General features: G+C 37.2%; 1 protein-coding gene across 1 annotated transcript; it reads left to right on the plus strand.

Annotated features, from left to right (window-relative positions):
* The first annotated feature begins 647 nt into the window (after positions 1 to 647).
* Positions 648 to 20,201, plus strand: LOC111571217 (leucine-rich repeat-containing protein 4C). Its single transcript, XM_055008720.1, has 3 exons — positions 648 to 665; positions 14,038 to 14,159; positions 16,631 to 20,201. Exon 3 carries the CDS (start codon positions 16,635 to 16,637, stop codon positions 17,700 to 17,702), a length of 1,068 nt encoding a protein of 355 aa, XP_054864695.1. The 5' UTR covers positions 648 to 665; positions 14,038 to 14,159; positions 16,631 to 16,634; the 3' UTR covers positions 17,703 to 20,201.
* The last annotated feature ends 203 nt before the right edge of the window (positions 20,202 to 20,404 follow it).

Consider the following 20,404-nt stretch of genomic DNA (forward strand, 5'->3'; position numbering starts at 1 on the left):
ATTTGAGTTGTCCACAGCAGCTCCATTCACATGAACGCAGCTCTATATGCAGCTAACTTAGAGGAGGAGTGTGAGCACCGCCCGAGTCCAAATGACTGGAGACTGGAGCGGAGCCACATTTACCGCTTTATCAGGGAGAAGGAGATATTAGTGATGAAAAAAATATATCTTTTTCTGTATTGTTAAAATGTTCTTGTGTGGAAAACTTTACAGTAAAGTCGTTTTGCATGGAAGTTATCCGGTAGTCTGTGTAGTTTTATTGTGCCACAAAATTTTTTAGGTGACTGAAAATTCAAAACAGTGATCTCACCGTCAAAGCATGGGGATATAGGCCAAATGAAATTCTAATCAGTATTTTAGAATAATTCCCACCAATAGAGTATATATTGGTGGGATGTGTAAGTTTGAAATATTGAGATCCATATTGTATCTTGTAACTGCTACCAGTGATTGTTTCCTGGATAAAAACGAGTTACCCCTGGTTGATTTCTAAAATAAATGAAGATAAGAAGGAGCCAGTCTTTCGAACGGCTCTTTGAAAGGAACGGCTCCTCAAGATCTGGCTCCCTTCAAAGAGCCATAAATCCCATCTCTACAGCAGGAAGCCTTGATATCTCTCCACCCGTGGGCCTGTCGGTGTGGATTAGCTCCACCCCAGCATCAAGGTAAAACACTGCTGCTCGATGAATAATGGACACCAGCTTTATCTGTGGTAGCGCTTCACGGCGACTCTGAGTGTTTTACAGACAGTAAAACAGAAATCAATAAGGGAGCGAGATTCGAGGTTTGGGCTGGAAGTTAACGGAAAGTTTGGTCTTTAGTGTGGAAATGAACTCCCTGATTAATTTGACGCCGCCAAGCGTCTCTGAGTGACAGAAATGTCCAGACGGCCGAGCAGAGCGCCATGTAAGCTGTCATGAAGCTTTAAACAGAGAGCTAATGGCTGGTGCTAACAGGCAGCGAGGCTTTTAGGGAGGAAACACCCCCCATCAGTGTAACCCAGATCTGAGCTGCGACTCCCTGCAGGCTGCTGAAGCTCACAGACAGCTTGGATTAAACACACACTCCGCTCAATAACATCTGAAGGAGACGTTTCCTCCTTTAAATAACTCAGAAGGTGCAGCTCTCAAGGAGGAAGCTTCATGTTTAGCTCGTTAGCATGTTTAGACAGCTAGCACGTGCCAAATGTGGCCAGAACACCACTCTTACTCAAGTAAGAGTACAAAAGTATTTGGTGAAAAGACTACTCAAGTACTGAGTAACTGTTTGATTGTAATGTCCGATTCATTTTTTTTTTAATGATGTGATCAGACAGACAAATGTAAAATGTGCAAATTCTGGTATTTGCAAATAATAAAATAAAAGAAATAGCAAAAATAAATGACATCTTTACAAAATGACAAGCTAAGGCACAAGAAACACAAATTTCCAAAGTGTCAGTTTTTCACAACATAAAGCTTTTGAAACAAATACCTGAAGTAAGGGAACGTTTTTATGTTTGAACAGTGCAAAGTACTTCCAGTGACAAGATATGTTGTTGGAAGCCATATTTTAAAACCAGTTTATTTTAGATCCAAACCAGCTATTCCCAGGGATGCCCCACATCCTGGAGTATATGTACACTATGTACATGTTTAACTGGCTCATTGTAGCCCACTCTCCCCTACATACAGTATACATACAGTATATATTTTATATTGTACCACAGCAGCAGCAGCAGCAGCAGCACTGCTCAGTTGTTCTCTAGATAAACATCAGTGACATCACATCCGTCACACCAGCGGCTGAGCTTTCAGTCTGTTTACTAAAATCCTGCTGCAGTTGAAGTCGACACATAGTGAGCTGAAAGGTCACGAAACCTCCAGAGGATGTGCGTTAATGTGTGTGTGTGTTTATGTGTGTGTGTGTTTATGTGTGTGTGTGTGTTTATGTGTGTGACTCTGCAGTCGACTGTCCTGACCTTTACCGAGTGTCGCTGTTCGGCCTTCAGGCTTCAACCTCAGTGTGACGTTCGGATCAAACCACCGCCGAGTTTCTGTGCCAATGAGACGTTTGATGGACGGTTCGCTGCACCAAACTGTGAGCGCAAACATTTTCAGTTTTCTTAAACAAAATTAAAAATAAAACACAGCTGTGGCGACGTAGATAAGAAACAAAACCTGTCAAGTGACCCGATAGACTCTTTAAAATCAAACAAACATGTAAAATACACACATAAATCAATTCCTATTTTAAAAAACTACAAAAAATGCCACAATTATCCAACAAGAAAAACCTAGTTTGGTTAAAACCTCACCAGATGTGCAAATGAACAGGAAATCTGACTTTTATTCTGAAAATCCATTTAGTGTCACCTCCTAATTGTCTTTAAACATTAAAAATCTGATTATCTCAATAAAATTAGTTGATGCAGCACTTTGAAACACAAAATCAAGGTTAAATATGACCTCAGTTGGAAAGTTTAAGTAGCTAAACTACTTGGTGACTTAGACACTGAAATTATTTTGCACTTAATTAATCAGGCGTATTATCTGCCGTACACCTCCAGAAGGTTTATTTTTAGTTCAGTAATAATCTGCAGTCTTGTCCTCAAAGGCAGAATCAAGCAGGACTTTTGTGATGTTCTAAAAAAAAAAGCAGATAAACTGTAGTTTAATGTAAATACATGAGCATGTAAACAAACAGACTGAAGGGACTCTGTTTGCTTCCTGCTGTGATTCTGTTTGACAGGACATTTCTGTGTTTTCTCTCAGTGTGACGCTTCACTGATCATCTTCACCTGCACGGTTTGACCTTTCACCTCCACACACACACACACACACACACACACACTCCCACCGGTGTGTGTGTGTGTGTGTGTGACGTTACCTCGTCCGCCATGTCAACATGCCAAAACAGGTTGGATCAGTGCGTTTGTTTTGTCCACCCAGCGAGCCAGGCGGGTGGAGAGGTCGACAAATATTGATGCCGGAAGCAGAAACGGACAACTGAAGGAGCAGAAAACTTCCTTCATCTGTTTTTATTTTACTTACACCTGTGATTTGGTGCTAATTTCTCATTTCTAAAACTGCATTTTAACATTTTGCAAAAGAACTTGCTGGCAGGAAATTTAAAAAAACAAAATTTAACCGAAAATTAGACGTGATCTGCTTTATAATGCCCAAAAATGTACTAATAGTGGATGGATTTCATTATTTTTTCAATAATAAATCTATTTAGCTACACTGAGGCACATTTTTTAGCAGTAGACTTTAGTTGTATTTTTATTTGATAGGGATGATGCAATAAATAATCGTTCCAAAACATCCTGTAATTTGACAAATACACACATGATAAAATTAATATATGCAGCAGTTTTCACTCTCTACAGTGTTTTCCACTAATATTAACAAGGACATAATGATGTTATTTCCCTAAAACTGTTACCTAAGAATATAATACACTTAATAAAGGCTGAAGAAATACAGATTTGAGGAAAACACCAAAATTCTGTTCACATTCAGTTCAACTTTGAGGTATTACCAACATTCTAAATGTATTTTCTTCCACATTAAAGAAAACAAAGCCAGTTATTTGCAGTATATTAACTCCAGAAATGTTTACGTTATTGTCCGGCTGCCCTTTGCTGAGATTATTTCACCTGTCAGAATGAAATCATTGAAATCCATGACTGTTTGTTGCGTATACATTATATTTAAAGATGGACAAACGCTCTGGTTTAAGCCTTAATAGATTTTAAACGGAGGAGTTTTCTAAAAATTCACCTCGTGCAGTTGTTGTGAACAAGGAAACTATCTATAGAGCCTGAAAGCATATTTTATTCCAGGCTGTAAACATTTTTATTTCAGCCGTAAAGTTGCACACTTTAACATGGAAGTCTCACTTTTGGAAGCAGCCTCTAGTGGACATGTGAAGAACTGCAGCTTCCGGCACGTCTTCATTTAGACATTTAGACGGATGTTTGTTTGGACGGTGTAAATAAATTTTACCTGCACAGAAACAACAATACAACTCTGTGCAATTTCAGCTTTTACCTGTCAGAAGGCATTTTCTGCAGTTTCAAATGCTACAAATCAAAAACGTCAGACGTACAGGACATCAGTCATATTTTCATCATTTTTGACCACGCTGACGAAACCTTTGATGCGATCATTCGACAGTTTGTTTGTCTTTGTTTGTTTGCCGTGTTGACTTTGATATGTTGAATAATTCAGAGTATTTTCCGCATCCTGCTGCTGGTTTTTTTCAGTTTTCGAGGAAGCTGCTCCCAGATCTGCTCTGACCTAAAAGCTCTGACATCTCAAGGGGCGATCACACGCTGAGCTGCCAAAAATACTGCAAGAGAGTGTGTGTGTGTGTGTGTGTGTGTGTGTGTGTGTGTGTGTGTGTGTGTGTGTGTGTGTGTGTGTGTGTGTGTGTGTGTGTGTGTGTGTGTGTGTGTGTGTGGGTGTGTGGGTGTGTGTGTGTGTGTCAGCGTCCACACTAGAAAGCGGAAACACAACCTTGACCTACATACTGGATAAACAACCAGAGGAGAGGAAATGATGGTGGAGGTGAACGAAGAAACATGATGGATGAAGATGGAGGAGAAAAGTCAGGAAGAGGTTAAAGAAGACAAGAAAAGGGCCAATAGAGGAGACGAGCTGCTTTTCCTTTATGCATTTCTATGTAGTATCACACTGGAAAAAGTTCACAGAAACGACTGAAGTTCCCCAAAAAAGCTTTCATGTTTGCTTGAGCTGCTTTTTGACTTTTTGCTAAAACAGTTTATACATGTTTCTTTCTCTGGTTTCATTCCAGACACCATGAAACATGGCCAAATAATCCACCTTTCCTCATTATAAACAGTTTCTGAAGACGTTTTTCCATTTTCCCTCGTAGAAGGACAAAGTTTTGTTTGTTTGTTTCATCTTTGATGCTTTTAAGGGTTTTCTGGCTTCTTCTGTCATGTTTATTAGTTTTTGCACTCACTTGAGGTGGATTTGACTATTTCCAAAGTGCTAAATGCTTCATGAAAGAAGTTCTGAGTAAGTTCTGATGTCAGAACATTAACTCACAGGACTTATCAGCTGTTTCTTTTGTTGACTTCGTGTCCAGACAGCAGAAAACTTTTTTTTTTTGATACCTGCAGTCTTTGCTGATTAGAAACAGTTCCTGAAAACTTTATTCCCCCGTTTTCTTCTCGTAGACGGACAAAGATCTGTTTGTTTCTTCTTCTTCTTCAAGGTTTTAAGGGTTTTCTGGTTTCTTCTGTGAGGCTTATTAGTTTTTTTCACTTACTTGAGGTAGTTTTGACTTTTTCTAGAAAGCGTTGATGCTCCATGAAAGATGGAAACATGTTTATTTCATCTCTTCTGACATCAGAACGTTGAACTCACACGACTTATCGGCTGTTTTTTTTGTTGTCTTTGGACAGAAAACGTGGCCAAGAAAGAATGTTTACAACTTTTCTCTAGTAAGAGGCCAAAGGTTTGTTTGCTTCTTCTACTCTATTTTTCCAGCCACATAGCCTGTACTGCCACCTTGTGATGAAAGTATGCAGCATAGTTTATCGATTTCAAAGGAGTTAATGGAAGCAACACTAATTCGCGTAGTCTTTGTTTTTTTAGAAAATGTTTTCGCAACGTTACAAAAGTTTGCTTCAAATTATTAACAATTACGTGGCAATATCACCTAAGTAAGGAAGTAACTAAGAGAAGGTGGATGAATTATCAGATCTGATCGAGAAAAATGAGAAGAAATAAGGAAGAACCAACCAGAAGATGAGATGAAAAGATGGGAAGGAGAAGACAACGAAGACAGCAGATAAGAGCAAAGATGGAGATAAAATGAAGAAGATGAGAAGATTGGAGAAGAAAAGAAATGGAAGAGAGGTCAAAAAAAGAAGTACAAATGTGGGGAAATGAAGAATGAATGGAGGAACAGTAGAAGAAGAAGGAAGGAAGAGAAGAAACTAGGAGAGGAGCTGGTTTGGAGGTCATGGCCTCCCGTTGGTCTGATGGATCCACACTGACAACCAGAGACCACTGGAGACTTAGTGTGTTGCTGTGTGTGTGTGTTACTGTGTGTGTGTTACTGTGTGTGTGTGTGTGTTACTGTGTGTTACTGTGTGTGTGTGTGTGTGTCGTGTCCTCAGCCAATCTCACTCCGACACACACCTCCTTTACCAGGTTCCCTGGAGGTGTTTTCTTTATCGACTGTGGCTTCTGTCTGGAAACACACACCCTTTAAAACACACACCCTTTAAAACACACACCCTTTAAAACACACACTCTTTAAAACACACACTCTTTAAAACACACACACGGAGGTCAGAGGTCACACAGGAAGTACTTTAGACGCTGTACGATCAGAGAGTCATCAGATTGTAAAGGTCACGGAGCAGAGATGATCTCCATATTCTGACCAAGTTCTGCTTTGTTAGCTTGAATTAATGAAGCTTTGACGACATAAACACAGTGACTCAAAGACAAATCTGAATAAACACAATAAAATAAAGGAAAACAAACCCAGCCCTATAAAAATTCAACTTCTACTTTAATTGAATGCCAAAGAGAAGAAATGAGCAGTAAACCATGTCAAATAACAATGAACTAAAATCAATGCCATTAATTTTACCCCCCAAAAATAATGAAATTATTAAAATTTTTTAACATTATCAAGCAGATAACATCTAATTCTGTGTCCAGTTGGTTAGTCGACCTCAGTGCTCTAAAGTTGGGGATTCAAATGTAACAAATCTGCTAAATAAGGAGGTGCCAACCCATTAAAAACCTTTAAAAAAATGTTAAAATCAAACCTGAAAGTGACAGGAAGTCAGTGGAGGGAAGAGAATACTGGTGTCATGGCGCTTTCTTTTTCTGTTAAAAGTCGCATTTGGACACACTGGATTACCGTTAGCGGAATTTTATTTATTTTTTTGCTTGATAGAGCCATAAAAATCTGGTAATATAAGAGGTGGGTGCCACGAGTTTGTAGACAAATGTTGGTGCAACTGTACTGGTCAGAAAATAGTATTTTTGTTGAAAAATTAGCAGTTTTAAAGTTTTATTCCACCCAAAATACTACATTGTCCAACTACTTGTGCTATAAAGGTTCATTCTACCCAAATATCTGCTTTTTTGTCAAAATACTTACATTTTTAAAAGTTTATTCCACCCAAACTTTGACTTTCTGTCAGAGTACATAAGGGTCTAAAATTTTAATTCTGCCCAAAATACTACTTTCTGACAAAATATTACCAGTTTTAAAGCTTTATTCCACTCAAAATACTGCTTTTTTGTTGACGTATTTACATTTTTAAAAGTTTATTAGACAGAAATTTTTACTTTCTGTCAAAGTACTTAAGGTTCTGAAAGGTTTATTCCACCCAAAACATTGTACTTGTGCTATAAAAGTTCATTCTACCCAAAAATCTGCTTTTTTCTCAAACTGGAATTAGAACTAAATTAAATAGTATTGGTCCAACGCTGGACAGAACACAAACTTCAGTCTCCTGAAAGAAATGGATGTTTAAAATAAGTAAAAATTCACTTTTACAGTTAGTTTTTTTCCATTTTTGGTGCTTGTATCTTACAAAAATCCCAACGAATTGCACCAAACTGACCTGAACCTTGTAGACCAGCCGCATATCTGTGTTCAGTAGCAAGATCTTAGTTGTACAATATTTCTAAGCAACATTGCTGAACTCTAAACTTGCTCTTTTTTTGTGTGTAAAAGTGGCTGAAACTTTTCAAGACAAAAACACCAAATTCCAGATGCAGTTCTGAACCGTTGACTTCAGAAGTAATTAAAAATTTGACGGCTGATTGCAGTGATGATGGTGATGATGATGATGGTGATGATGGCCCTCAAACTGGTGATGATGATGATTCAAAGGAATGGCTTCACACTCAGCAGGAGTCTATCAGAGTCTTTGTCATTACGATGGCAGAGTTTCTACATATGGTGACAACTCCTCTCTTCGCGATCAAAACGATCTTTTGTCAACTTTTTCTTTTACTAAAACTAATATTTTTGAAGTAAATAACAGCTTTTTTGGTTTCTTTACAACCAACTGTACCTAAATTTGGAATTTTCTTTCATCTTGTCGCCCCAAAGATGAGATTTTATGATGATTTTAAATTTTAGAGGGTTAATTTTTCAAAGAAATCCAATCCTATGTTGTGAAATCCAGAGAATGAAGGTGGAAACATGAGACTTTTTCTTCTGTCCAGGGTATTAAAGGTGAACTCCACTATGTTTCAACCTGCTGTATTTCCCAATAATACTTCATGCTAGCCTTGCAGCCTTTGCCTTTGTTGTAGAGATTCAGGAAAACTGCGGTCTTTCTGCACTTTTCCAAGGATTTTTTACTTGAATCATGTTACATATTTAAAAATTAGCTGCCTCAAACTGACCTTTTTCTGTCACCTTGTATGTAGTGTTGAGTGTTCAGTCACTCCTTCTGGGATTCATCTCATCCGTGGACACATGGAGGTTTTCCCAGTCCGCTATCAACTGGTCTCACTCTTTCCAGCAACAGATTTCTATTCCAGCTGAGCAGTGAGCGAAAGAAGACCAGTAGTTTTTCAGAGGGCGCTGTCTTTCTGCTTCTATCCTCACAGTGGTGATGAACACAAATGTACTTCTAAAAGTTCATGACTTATTTTTCAACATAGTCTCCTTTAGCTTGAATGCGCTTGGTCCACCGATGTTCAAGCTTTACTATGTCTTCATGGTAGGAGGTCACATCTTGAGCCTCCAGATACTCCTAAACACCATTCATGACTCTATTATCACTCTGAAAACGGTGCAAGAAGTCGGACGGTTTAAGTTTTTGTGGATGCTGTTGTGAGTTTTTCCTTGCCGCTGTTGCCTTAGGGCTTGCTCTGGGGCTTCCAGCATATGGGTTCTGTACAGCGTCTTGAGACAATCTGAACTGAAATTCTGAATTCTCCTTCATGGTCTTCTTCACGCCTTCACACCGTCTGGCAGCAGTAATTAACTGACACATGTGAAACCCATCGACACCATCCTGGACGTCCACGTCGTCGCCGTCCGTCAGATCTGAGGACCTGATTGAAGACTTGACAGCGGCAGGGACAATCTGTTGGAGCCTTGTTTTCATGACCTCAGCAACCTCACAGCTGCCATGTTGGATCTGAGGAGGGGCGTGAACGAGTCGCCATCACGTTTGTTAACACCTCCGACTGTCAGATACACAAGTTCTCCGACACTAACACAAATCTTACTGTGTCAGAAAGGGTTTCATAGATTTATCTGACTTTAATGGGTAGAGGTCAGACTGACAAACAAGTTTTTTTCAAGGGTCAACAAGTATTTCTGTTGTCCTGCTACCACTAGACAACTGTGTCACGTACCACAAAACTATTAGCGCTACTCTTGCTACAACTTCTGCTACTATTACTACTACTGCTGTCCATAATCAGTAACAGTTCCTGCTTTACTACTTTGTTTTTGACAACAATCCACTCACATTATGTCCTTTATAATATGACTTATGGTTTAAAGGCCTACTCAACTCAAAATACTACTTTCTGTCAAAGTTCCTATTGTTTCAGGGGTTTATTCCACCCAAAATGCTACATTGTCTTCTGGTTTTATAGATTTATTCCATGTAAAATTCTGTTTTCTGTCAGGTTTTGAAGGTTTATTGCACTCAAATACTACATTGCCCATCTACCTATGATTTATTTTGCTGGTAAAGTTTATTCCACCCAAAATAATACATTTTCAAAGTACTTGTGGTTTAAAGGTTTATTCTACCAAAAGATCTACCGTTTTGTCACTGCTTTGTAAAATAAAGGTTAATTTCACCCAAAATAATGCTTTTTATCCCACAGTTTAACGCCAGTTTATGTAATTAATATGAGGTCAACATAAAGATGGAAGCTACAGCCTTTATAGTTGCTAATAAATGTTAACTTTGCATTGAACAAATAAAACTTTATTATCATTCATCCTGTAAGAAAATATTCAGTTAATAATACAACTCTCCCTTAGTTTTCTAGTTCAGCAGGTGGCGCTGTCGTGAAAAACAACCGTCCTGTAGCTGTTCTGCTGACAGACCTCCTTGTTTTCTAACAGACCTGTGGCGCCCCCTGCTGGCTGACAGTAAGAACTATTATTTATATCCCATAGTCTCACTTTCTGCTTCTCCTTCCTGCTTTCTGGATGAGATGCATTCACAGTTTTAGTGTTAAACGCCTTTTTAAATGCACTTATTGTGAGCTGCTTTGGACACTTTATTAACATGATAAAACATATTTATTTGAATGTTTCAGGTAAATAAAAAGCAACAACAAAGAAATCAGCTGATGTCACAGTGAGCTGCATAAAGAAGTGTCAGACTTTAATGTTCCCCAGAATACAGGGAGGTAATCCTCGTCGTCACGGGGATTAACGTCTTCATGGAGCTTTCATGTGCTCCACTGTCTTACTGTAATCCTCCTGATAACACATCTGGATCTGCAGGATTAGGACCAGTACAGGTAATACAACAGAGGTAGCACTACTATTAGTACATGTAGTAGCAGTGGGGTTTGCTTTATGACTTATTTCCTTTATTTTTTGCACAGAAACCTACTTTTTATTCCCTCATAACCTCATCGACTCCACTCATTGGGATCATTTCAGGCAGGTTTTGATGCCGTTAGGAGCTGGATAATCCCGTTAAGAGTAGAAGGAAACCAAACTAGTTTCCAGCTGCTGTTATTGTGCAGCTTCGATTATTCAGGTCGCTGTGAAACCGGATCTCCACCGACATCCAATATAGTCTACTGTACCGTCTGCAGATTGAGTTTCTCATGGAGGCGACGGCACAGAATGTTCACAAAAACACACATTAACAAAAAAAAAACGCAGAATAAAGCACAAAAAGCAGATTAAACACAATATTATACAGCTTTTACCTGCTTCTTGTTGATTATTTACATGTTTATTTAGTTAATTATTTATCTCCTCCATGTCTAAAGATGTATTTTTAATGTAGCTTTCAGTTAAATCCTCTTAAATCCCTTTTTTCCCTCATTTTAAACTGTTGCTGGCAAACTTTCAGTCGAGAAAAGCCGAGTTTTCTCTCAGTTTTTAGCTGTTTTAAAAGATTTTAGACACATTTTTACGTTTTGACATTTAAATACGCCGTTTTACATTTTTTTTGTTTTACATTTTGTAGATGAATATATACACACACACACACACACACACACACACACACACACACACACACACACACACACACATATAATAAAAATAATAAGAGTAAAACTGATGTATTCCTGCAACAGTGGGTTTTACAGGGTCAATAATGCATTTTTAAAAACATTTTAAACACTCATATTAGTTTTTTTTTTTTAACATTTCAGGCATATAATTTAGACTTTTTTCATGTAAAACACATTATAAGTTTCCAAAATATGAAGAATTTTAGATTATTTTTACCCAAACATATATAAAAACTATTTTTAATAAACGGCTCAAACATTAATATATCAGCAAAAGTGGTTGATTAATGTAATTTAATAGTGTTTAATATCACTAATAGTGAGCGTTGTTCAGCATTTGTCTAATGAATGCACTTTATTCGTTATTTGTGCCTTTTTCCTGGGTAATATTTTCACTCTGACACTTTTAATGGAGTGTTTCTAAGAAAGAACCGGACCAGTGGAACTGAAAACATCCCATAAATGTGACTCAGTTAGAAGCTAAAAAGCAGAACAGAATGTGGGTTAAAGAGCCGCAGGGTGAGCTTTGATTCCTCAATCATCAGGCGCTTTATCCGTTCCCAGGATTTAGACGTATTAATGTAATCTTTCTGTGACCGACAGGTTCATCGTCCGTCCGACACGTTGGAATAAATAAAGTCACATCTGGGCTGATGTTCGCCTCCAATGGAAGTAAAGAATCAGTTTCAGCACCAGAGAACGACCCAGTCCATGTTTCTTTGCTTTTATTTACATTATTCTCTGCATCATTGAGCTTCTTCTGAGCCGCATGTAAATTTATACCCATTAAATGTGTAAAACAGGACATTTAATATCACATGTATTAGTGTAATTACAGGATAATTAATGATTAGATATTTAAACGCATCGTTTTACATTATTTACTGTGTGCATTATATTATTCAAATGTTTACATGGTGAAGATAACCTTTCTCAACGTGTATTTTCAGACATTTTAAACATTTACATTCACTTCTTCTATGTTTAAACAAGCGTTTCTATATTTTTCTACCAGTTTTAAACAATCATCTTTTTTACATTTTACACAGAAGAGCTTTTTATTCTGCATGTCTGTACATTTTTATATTTTTTACATTTTAAACACGCATTTGACAACTTTTACAATTCGAATATATCTTTTTGCATTTTAGAAACATTTTCAAACGTTTGTTTTTTTACATTTTAAATGGGCATTTGACACTTTTTTTTTTTAAAGCCTTTTACGGTTTAAATATGTGTTTTTGCACTTTAGAAACATGTTTGAACAGTTTTTTAAACATTTTAAACACATTTTTCATGTGTTTTAACATTTAAACACACCTTTTTACATTTGAAAACTTTTTGAAACACTTTGAACATGTCTTTTTGCTTTTAAACAAGTTAATTTTTCATCATTTCACATATGGTATTATGCTATTTAAGCTTTATTGTAAATGTAAACAGATTTTTCACATTTTCAATCTAAAAATATTTTAAAATGCACTTTAACATTGAAATCATGTGAAATATAATTTGTTTGTTTTTTTGCCCTTACTGAACATTTAAACAGGAATTTATGTTTGAAAAACGTTTTTATGACATGTTAGTCATGTCAATGTCATCATGTAATTTTAGGGGTTTTTTTGGCATTTTTTGTTTAAATTATCTTTTTTTTGCATTCTAGTTTGTTTAAACTATTAGTTTAAACATTCACTTTTTCAATGTTAAAACATGCATTTTTATATTTTTGTAACAGTTTTAAACAAGCATCGTTTATTTTACACAGATTTTACTTTTTTTCTGCATTTCTGTACATTTCTTTTAGCCTTTTACAGTTTAAATATGTTTTTTGTGTTTTAGAAACATGTTTAAGCTGTTGTTTTTTACATTTTAAACACATTTTTACATTTATTTTAACATTTAAGCACAGTTTTTTACATTTCAGTGTTTAAGCAAGCCATTTTTTATATTTTTATAACAGTTTCAAACAAGCATCTTTTTTTACATTTACAAGTTTGCTTTTTTTGCATTTATAAATAAACACTAAAATCTTTTTTTTTTGCTTTTACTAAACATTTGAACAGGAATTTCCATTTGAAACACATTTTTATTCCATGTTGTCTGTTTTTTTGTTTTTGTTTTTTTTACATTTTTAACAAGCTAAATAATCATTTTCCCCGTTTTAAAGCTCACTGTTAAGAAGAATGGAGGTGTGAGATCCCAGAATCAGCCATCAGGGTGAGACTCTGGCAGAATAACAGCTAAATGAGGAAACACTGTGATATGATAATCTGAGATTTATAACCAAGTTCTGCTATAAGCCAGTGAATGTGATTAACTTGAATACTTAGTTTTATCATCTTTGTTTAAAAGTAACGAAACTCACTGAGAAGTGATGGTTTTGATTACTATTTTTATTATCTTTGTTTCAAAGAAGCAACTGAATCACAGGAGTATCTCACTGAAAGGTGATGTTTTTGAATAATATGAGAAACTGCTGCTTTATGAAAACAGAATACTTTTAAGGGTTTTGATTCCTATGAAACTGAGATGTTTTAAGGGCTTTAGTTTCCATAAGAAACTTCGGTATAAAAAGTCAAGAGCTTTTTACATTTTATTGAGGGATTTTCTGCTCTGGATTTCAAATGAAACGAGATAACAACACTCCACCGTCCATCTTTTAGTGACTGAAAGCATGAAACTGTGAATAAACGACCTGCAGATAAACGCTTCTGCATTCAATCAGATCCGTCCAGACCTTCTAATTGTCGTCTCCGTGGCCCAGTTTGGCTTCAATCTCTCAAAGCTCTGTTCTCATAACCTCCTCCCACAGCGCTGCCGCCTGGTGAATAATTGACGACCTCTTTCCTCCTCCGTCTTTGTGGGTTTTCCAGCCGTCAGTCCAGTTTCCACCTGCTGCCGGCTGGATGCTGACGACGGACGGAGCAGCTGCTGGTAAGAACAAACCTTTGTGGGTTTTTTTCCTTTTTGTGCAGACAAATATCAGATTGATGTCTTTGGAGCTGGAGCAGGTTGGTTTTAACCTCACAGGCGATAAAAGGAACTTTCTCTGCTCCACTCTCTTAATGTAAAAGCTGCTTTTCTTTTCTGAATTCACTGAGCTGGAATCACACAACCATCTGCTTCAATTCATAGCTCACAATTAAATGATCCAAATGACATGTAATCATCTGATTCCTCTCTAATGAGCTCCTCTGCAACTTCATTTTAACAACATTTTCCAGCTTTAGCTAAATGTAAAATGTCAAACGTGATTATTTACTGAAAATTTGATAACTTCACTTTGTAGTCAAAGTAAACGCAGTCGAGTTGCAGCAGAAAAATTAGAAGAAATGTGAACATTGCAACAGTTTAAAGGGACAAAAATGTAATTTCTAGTAACAGCATTGACTACTGCAGCTCAGATACACTTTTTAACTGTTGTAGTACCACAAAAAGCATTTTTTAAATAGACATTAATATTGTATTGCTTTTTTATTCATATTTATGTCATGGTCTCACTGTATTTCTGCTCTTTTAGACACTAAAACTCTTTTTTACACTCGTTTTGTCTGATTTAAGTCACTTTTCAGGCAACATTTAGAACATCACATGACATCTAATACATAATACTGTAATTACTCCCAAGGATTTACCCTCAGCTTATAAACCAGGTGAAGTAAAGTTCACTCTGTGATCTGCTATCAGATCCTGATCCATCCTGTCTCCATGTCAGGGATCATTTATTATTATAAATGTTAATAAATGACACTAATATGGATCCTGCTGCTGTCTGAAGCTGAATTTATTTAATTTACTCAGAGGAAAAACTCTGGAGGCGACAAACTGAACTTATTATTGGTTTAATTTCATCAATCTTCCACATTCTGATGCTCAATCTGTGATATTTTTGGATAAATCTGGTGCTAAAATGTGGAAAAAATCCCTTTAACTGATGAACATCCAGACACGAAGCTGAAAATACAATAAAAATCCCATAAAGAACTGAAAATCTCGTAGAAATTTGTCAAAAAATAGCCTGTAAATCCAAAAAATGCTGATTATGGTCGCTTTTATTGGATTTTCAGTCTAATTCTTTACAATTTGGCAATGATTAAACACATTTCAATCCATTTTTATGCCATGTTTTTTTAATATGCGTTTTTCATACAAAGCAAAAACAATATATAGTCAAAAATGTGATTAATTAATGTTTCTATGGCAAAACTGAGACATCTAGAATATTTTAATCTGATTTCAATTAAAAAAATAACAGCTTTAAACGGAATTTCAGAGGCTAAATAGAGACTTAATTTAAATCATTTTTGACGCTAGAAGTTGATTTTGTTTCTCATAATATTCCATTAAAGTCATTTTTGTTTGTATTTATTTAAATCTGAGCAATAATTTACTGTGAGGTTCATCAGAAGGTAAAGATTTATCTGCATGATTGTTAAATAATTATAAAAAAAAGACGTAAAATCTGATTATTATTATTATTATTATTATTATTATTATTATTATTATTATTATTATTATTAATAATAATAATAATAATAATAATAATAATAATAATAATAATAATAATAATAATAATAAAATGTGTAGGGGCTTTTTTAGAGGAGCAGCAAAAATCTGTAATTATACATATATTTTTAGCAAAATTAAAATACAGTGAAACACTTGTAGAAGAAGAAATTCTGTTTTTGTAATAACAGATTTTGTTTTGACATTTTATTTTGAAATTTCAAATGTATATAAATACTATTTCCTGTGATTTAACAAAACAGGAAAATTAATTGAAAACATCTGTAAAATAACGATGTCAAATAAAACGTTAGATGTCAATAAAATATTCAAGACAAATATCCTTTTTTCCATCCTTTTTACACCAGATTTCACTTTTTTCCTTCACAAATGGTTCTCTGTTCGTCTTTCTAAGAGGTTTCAGAACCGTTGCTGATCCGTCACTTCTAGATTATTGGATTTCCCGCCGGATCAGTCGAAGGAGGCGCTGTGATCTACGGATAATTCTGCTTCCCTGGGTTTCATTAAATGTTGTGTAACACTGACAGCTTGGACGTCCACACATGATTATCTATCAACAGATGAGGAGAACATTCACAACCTTCAGCTTCTCTAATTGTCTGTTTTTCTCAATTGCTAACGTCTACAGAAACATGGAGATGATTTGAGATCATCTTCTAACAGCCAGGTTTTGCTGCTGAATGGGTGAAAAGAGCCTTTTGAAAGTGAGAAACATCAGAAATACCCAGAAGATGTTGCAGAAACTGAAGTGAAGACTGAAAACAGGAAGTCTGTTGAGCTTTAGGTCCAGTTCAGATCCAGAAATGAGCCCATAAAGAGTGAGGTTCTGGTGGTTCATCAGATCCACGGCCTCAGATGTTTCCTCCTTGTCGTTTCAGAGCCATGAAGCCGTCGGTGTTTCTGCTGCTGCTGCTGTCCGAGGCGTCCAGCAGCTCTCACAGCTCCTGGTGTGATCTCGGCTGCGACTGTCGAGGAGAACTCAAGTTCACCATCTGCTCTCGGGCTCAGCTGACCGAGCCGCCCAGCCGAGTCCCGACCACCACGGAGCTGCTGGACCTGTCCGACAACCTCATCTCCTCCATCACCACCGCCTCCTTCAGCAGCAACCGGAAGCTGCGAGTGCTGCTGCTGCAGAACAACAACATCAGCCTGGTGGAGGACGGCAGCTTCTCCCAGCTGGAGTTCCTGCAGAAGCTGGACCTGAGCCGGAACCGGATCTCCACGCTGACCGAAGGCTTCTCCGTGGGCCTGGTCTTCCTGCGGGAGCTGCAGCTCTCCCACAACCGTCTGACCAGCCTGGACAGCCGCAGCTTCCTGCACCTGGACGGCCTGCAGAGGCTGAACCTGAGCAGCAACGGCATCCACAGCATCCAGGTGAGGTCCTTCTCGCCCATGAGCGCCCTGCGGCAGCTCCACCTGCAGGACAACCGGCTGGGCTCGCTGAAGAGCGGCATCTTCTCCATGCTGCGCTCGCTGGAGGTCCTCAACCTGGCCGGGAACCGCATCAGCGACACGGAGCTGGGCGTGTTCAAGCCGCTCACCAGCATGACGCTGCTCAACCTGGCCGACAACCGCATGTCGGCCGTCTACTTCAAGACCTTCCTGAGCATCCACACCTACAGCACCCACATCCTGCTGGAGGGCAACCCCTGGAACTGCGACTGCGACCTGCAGAGAGTCTTCCGGAAGCTGCGCAGCATCCAGCGGCTCTTCCTGGACGACTACTACAACCTGACCTGCAAGACGCCGCCCGTCCTCCAGGACTACCTGCTGACGGACGTGGACACGGAGCTGTGCATCGCCGAGACCGTCACCGTGCTCGTCATCACCGTCACCGTGGTGATCACCGTGGTGGCCGCCATGCTGATGGGCGAGAGGACGAGGAAGAAGAAGAAGAGGGGGATGCACTGGACGCAGCAGGGAGATCTTTCAGACGAGTCGGACTACTGAGCTCCACATGAACGGGTTTCTGGCTTCCTGGAAAGAGAGTTCAGATTGATTCTTCACAAACTGCAGGAAATCACTCCAGAAACGCTTCAAATGCACTTTGTTCTCCCCAAACATTAACTGATAGATGTCACAGAAACACTGAAATCTAAACTATATGATAAAGAAAGCTTCATAAAGTTGTACTCAGTGTGTGGAAACAAAAACAGCAGATTTTACAGGTTTTATACCGTTTAGACCACATGAGACAAAGACTAGATCTTTAATCAATTAAAAACTCAACACAAACGTGTTAAATCTGGAATATATGAACAAGAAGTTTTACTCCATGCGGTGAAAGAGGCTGTTCAAAATGCATTTATTCCCTTTGTGTACATAGAAACAAAGATTTTGCATCTTTTTCTTCATCTGGACCACATCAAACCTGGATTAGATCCAAAAATATTCCACTTAAAATAGAAATCTAAACTAAAAAGTTTTACTCAGTGTGTGGAAGCGACACAAAAGAGGATTTTACAGTTTTTTTTTAATACCATTTAGACCAAATGAGACCAAGTCTAGATCTTTAATTACTGTATTTTAGCTGGTCAAATCAGGACTAAAATAAAAATAAGCCTGGAAAGAGACTTTTTTTCTCCATCTGGACCAAATGAAACCAGGTTTAGATCCAAAAATACTCCACTTAAGCTTGTTAAATCTGGACTATAAGAACAAAAAAGACTCTAGAAATTAAAAAAGGAGGAATTTTCAGCTAATTCTCCATCTGATCCAAATGAAACCAGGTTTAGATCCAAATATACTCCACTTACAGTAATTAAATGTGGATTAGGTGGCCAAAAAACTCCTAAAAATACAGAAAATACATCATTTAACTCTCTTTAACTGGACAAAAAGAATATTTTATGGCTAATTTTCCATTGGAACCACATGAAACCAGGTTTAGAACCAAAAATACTCCACTTCAGCTAGTTCAGTCTGGACTTCAGGAACAAAAAAGTCTCTAGAAATAGAAAAAAAGAGGAATTTACAGTTAATTCTCCATCTGGACCAAATGAAACCAGGTTTAGAACCAAAAACACTTCACTTAAAGCTGTTAAATGTGGATTATATGCAAGAAAAAGCTCCAGAAAGTTTTACTTGATGTGAGGAAGCAATAAACAAAGAGCATTTTACAGTTTTTTTTAATGACATTTAGACCACATGAGATCTAGAATCACTGTATTTAAACTGCTCAAATCAGGACTAAGATGAAAACAAGCACATAAATAAACTCCATTTAAAGTTGCTAAATGTGGATGAAATGCAAGAAAAAACCTCCAGAATGTTTTACTCAATAAAAAGATGGGATTTTACAGTTTTTTATATCATTTAGACCACACAATATCACGTCTAGATCTTTAATTACTCTATTTAAACTACTCAAATCAGGACTAGAATGAAAACAAGTTTGTAAATACACCTTTTTGTCCAACTGGTCAAAATGAAACCAGGTTTAGAACCAAAATACTCCATTTTAAAATGTTAAATGTGGATTATATGAGCAACGAAACTGCGGAAACCTTTACTTGGTGTGTGGAAATGAAGAAAATAATCGTTTTTAGACCATTTACACCACAAAATACAACTAATAGATAACAAATTTCAGTATTTAAACTACTAAAATCAGGACAGGAATGAAAATAAGCCTGTAAATTTACTTTTTTTCCCTCCAAAAACACCTCAAATGCTGCATATTTTCCCCAAAAATTAACTTAACATGAATATTAACAACTTTATTACTGAGTGTTTCTTTTTTTATATGAATTCATGTCATTTAATCACAGTCTGTGTGTCGTTAAAGTTTTATACTTTTGAACATTTTGCAAACAGGAAACCAGAAGTCGTCTCCAGAAGTCTGCAGCTCCCCCTACAGGTGAGCAGGTTTTACTGCAATGCAAATCATTTTCTGGCAGCAGCTGGGTGCGGCAGGTCGTTTCCTGGCAACGAGACGTTTTCCAGGAACTCCCACTCACCTTTCTGTACACCTGAGTTAAAATTAGCACTATTCCTGCTGTCCTGCATGTTCATATACAGCTTTTTTAATGAATTACACACAAAAAAATCCCCCAAAACACTGATGATTGTCTGTTTCTTTGCCATTTAGAAATGATTAAATACATTTTTCTGCCATGTTTTGTTGATTTAATGGGATTTTCACACAAAGGAAAACAAATGTCTGGTCAAAAATAGGATTAATTATGCAAAACTGAAACATCTAGAGCAGGTCAACACAAATATGTTACAGAAAACCAAAATCGAACAACTTTAAAGAGAAGTTAAGAAGCAAAATCTACACTTTTTCCACTTAAAGTTGACCTTGTTTGCCGTTATTCCATTAATGGCACTTTTGTCTTGTGTTTGTTTAAATCTGAGCACTATTTTTACTGTGAGGTTCATCAAAAGTTAAATATTTATCTGCGTAAATGTTAAATAATCATAATAAAGAGGCAAATGGTGGTTTAATATTTTATTTTTATTGGACATCTTCCCCACAGAGACTCCTACATTCAGTCCAGGCTCAGCTTTAAAGTGGAAGTGTGTCTTTAAAATGAGTTACTGGGATGTTTTCCAATGTTTTGACTGTTATTAATGGAAGTTTCCCTTTAATTGAGACACTGGAGACGTTTAAGAGGAGTCAGAAGTCAAACCGGCAGAATTCACCTCAG

This window comes from Amphiprion ocellaris, chromosome 24, assembly GCF_022539595.1.
Source record: "Amphiprion ocellaris isolate individual 3 ecotype Okinawa chromosome 24, ASM2253959v1, whole genome shotgun sequence".
NCBI classification, from domain to species: domain Eukaryota; kingdom Metazoa; phylum Chordata; class Actinopteri; family Pomacentridae; genus Amphiprion; species Amphiprion ocellaris.

Bases quoted from the DNA above. Each gene is read 5' to 3' on its own strand.
- LOC111571217 (XM_055008720.1), top strand. From the start codon at position 16,635: ATGAAGCCGTCGGTGTTTCTGCTGCTGCTGCTGTCCGAGGCGTCCAGC.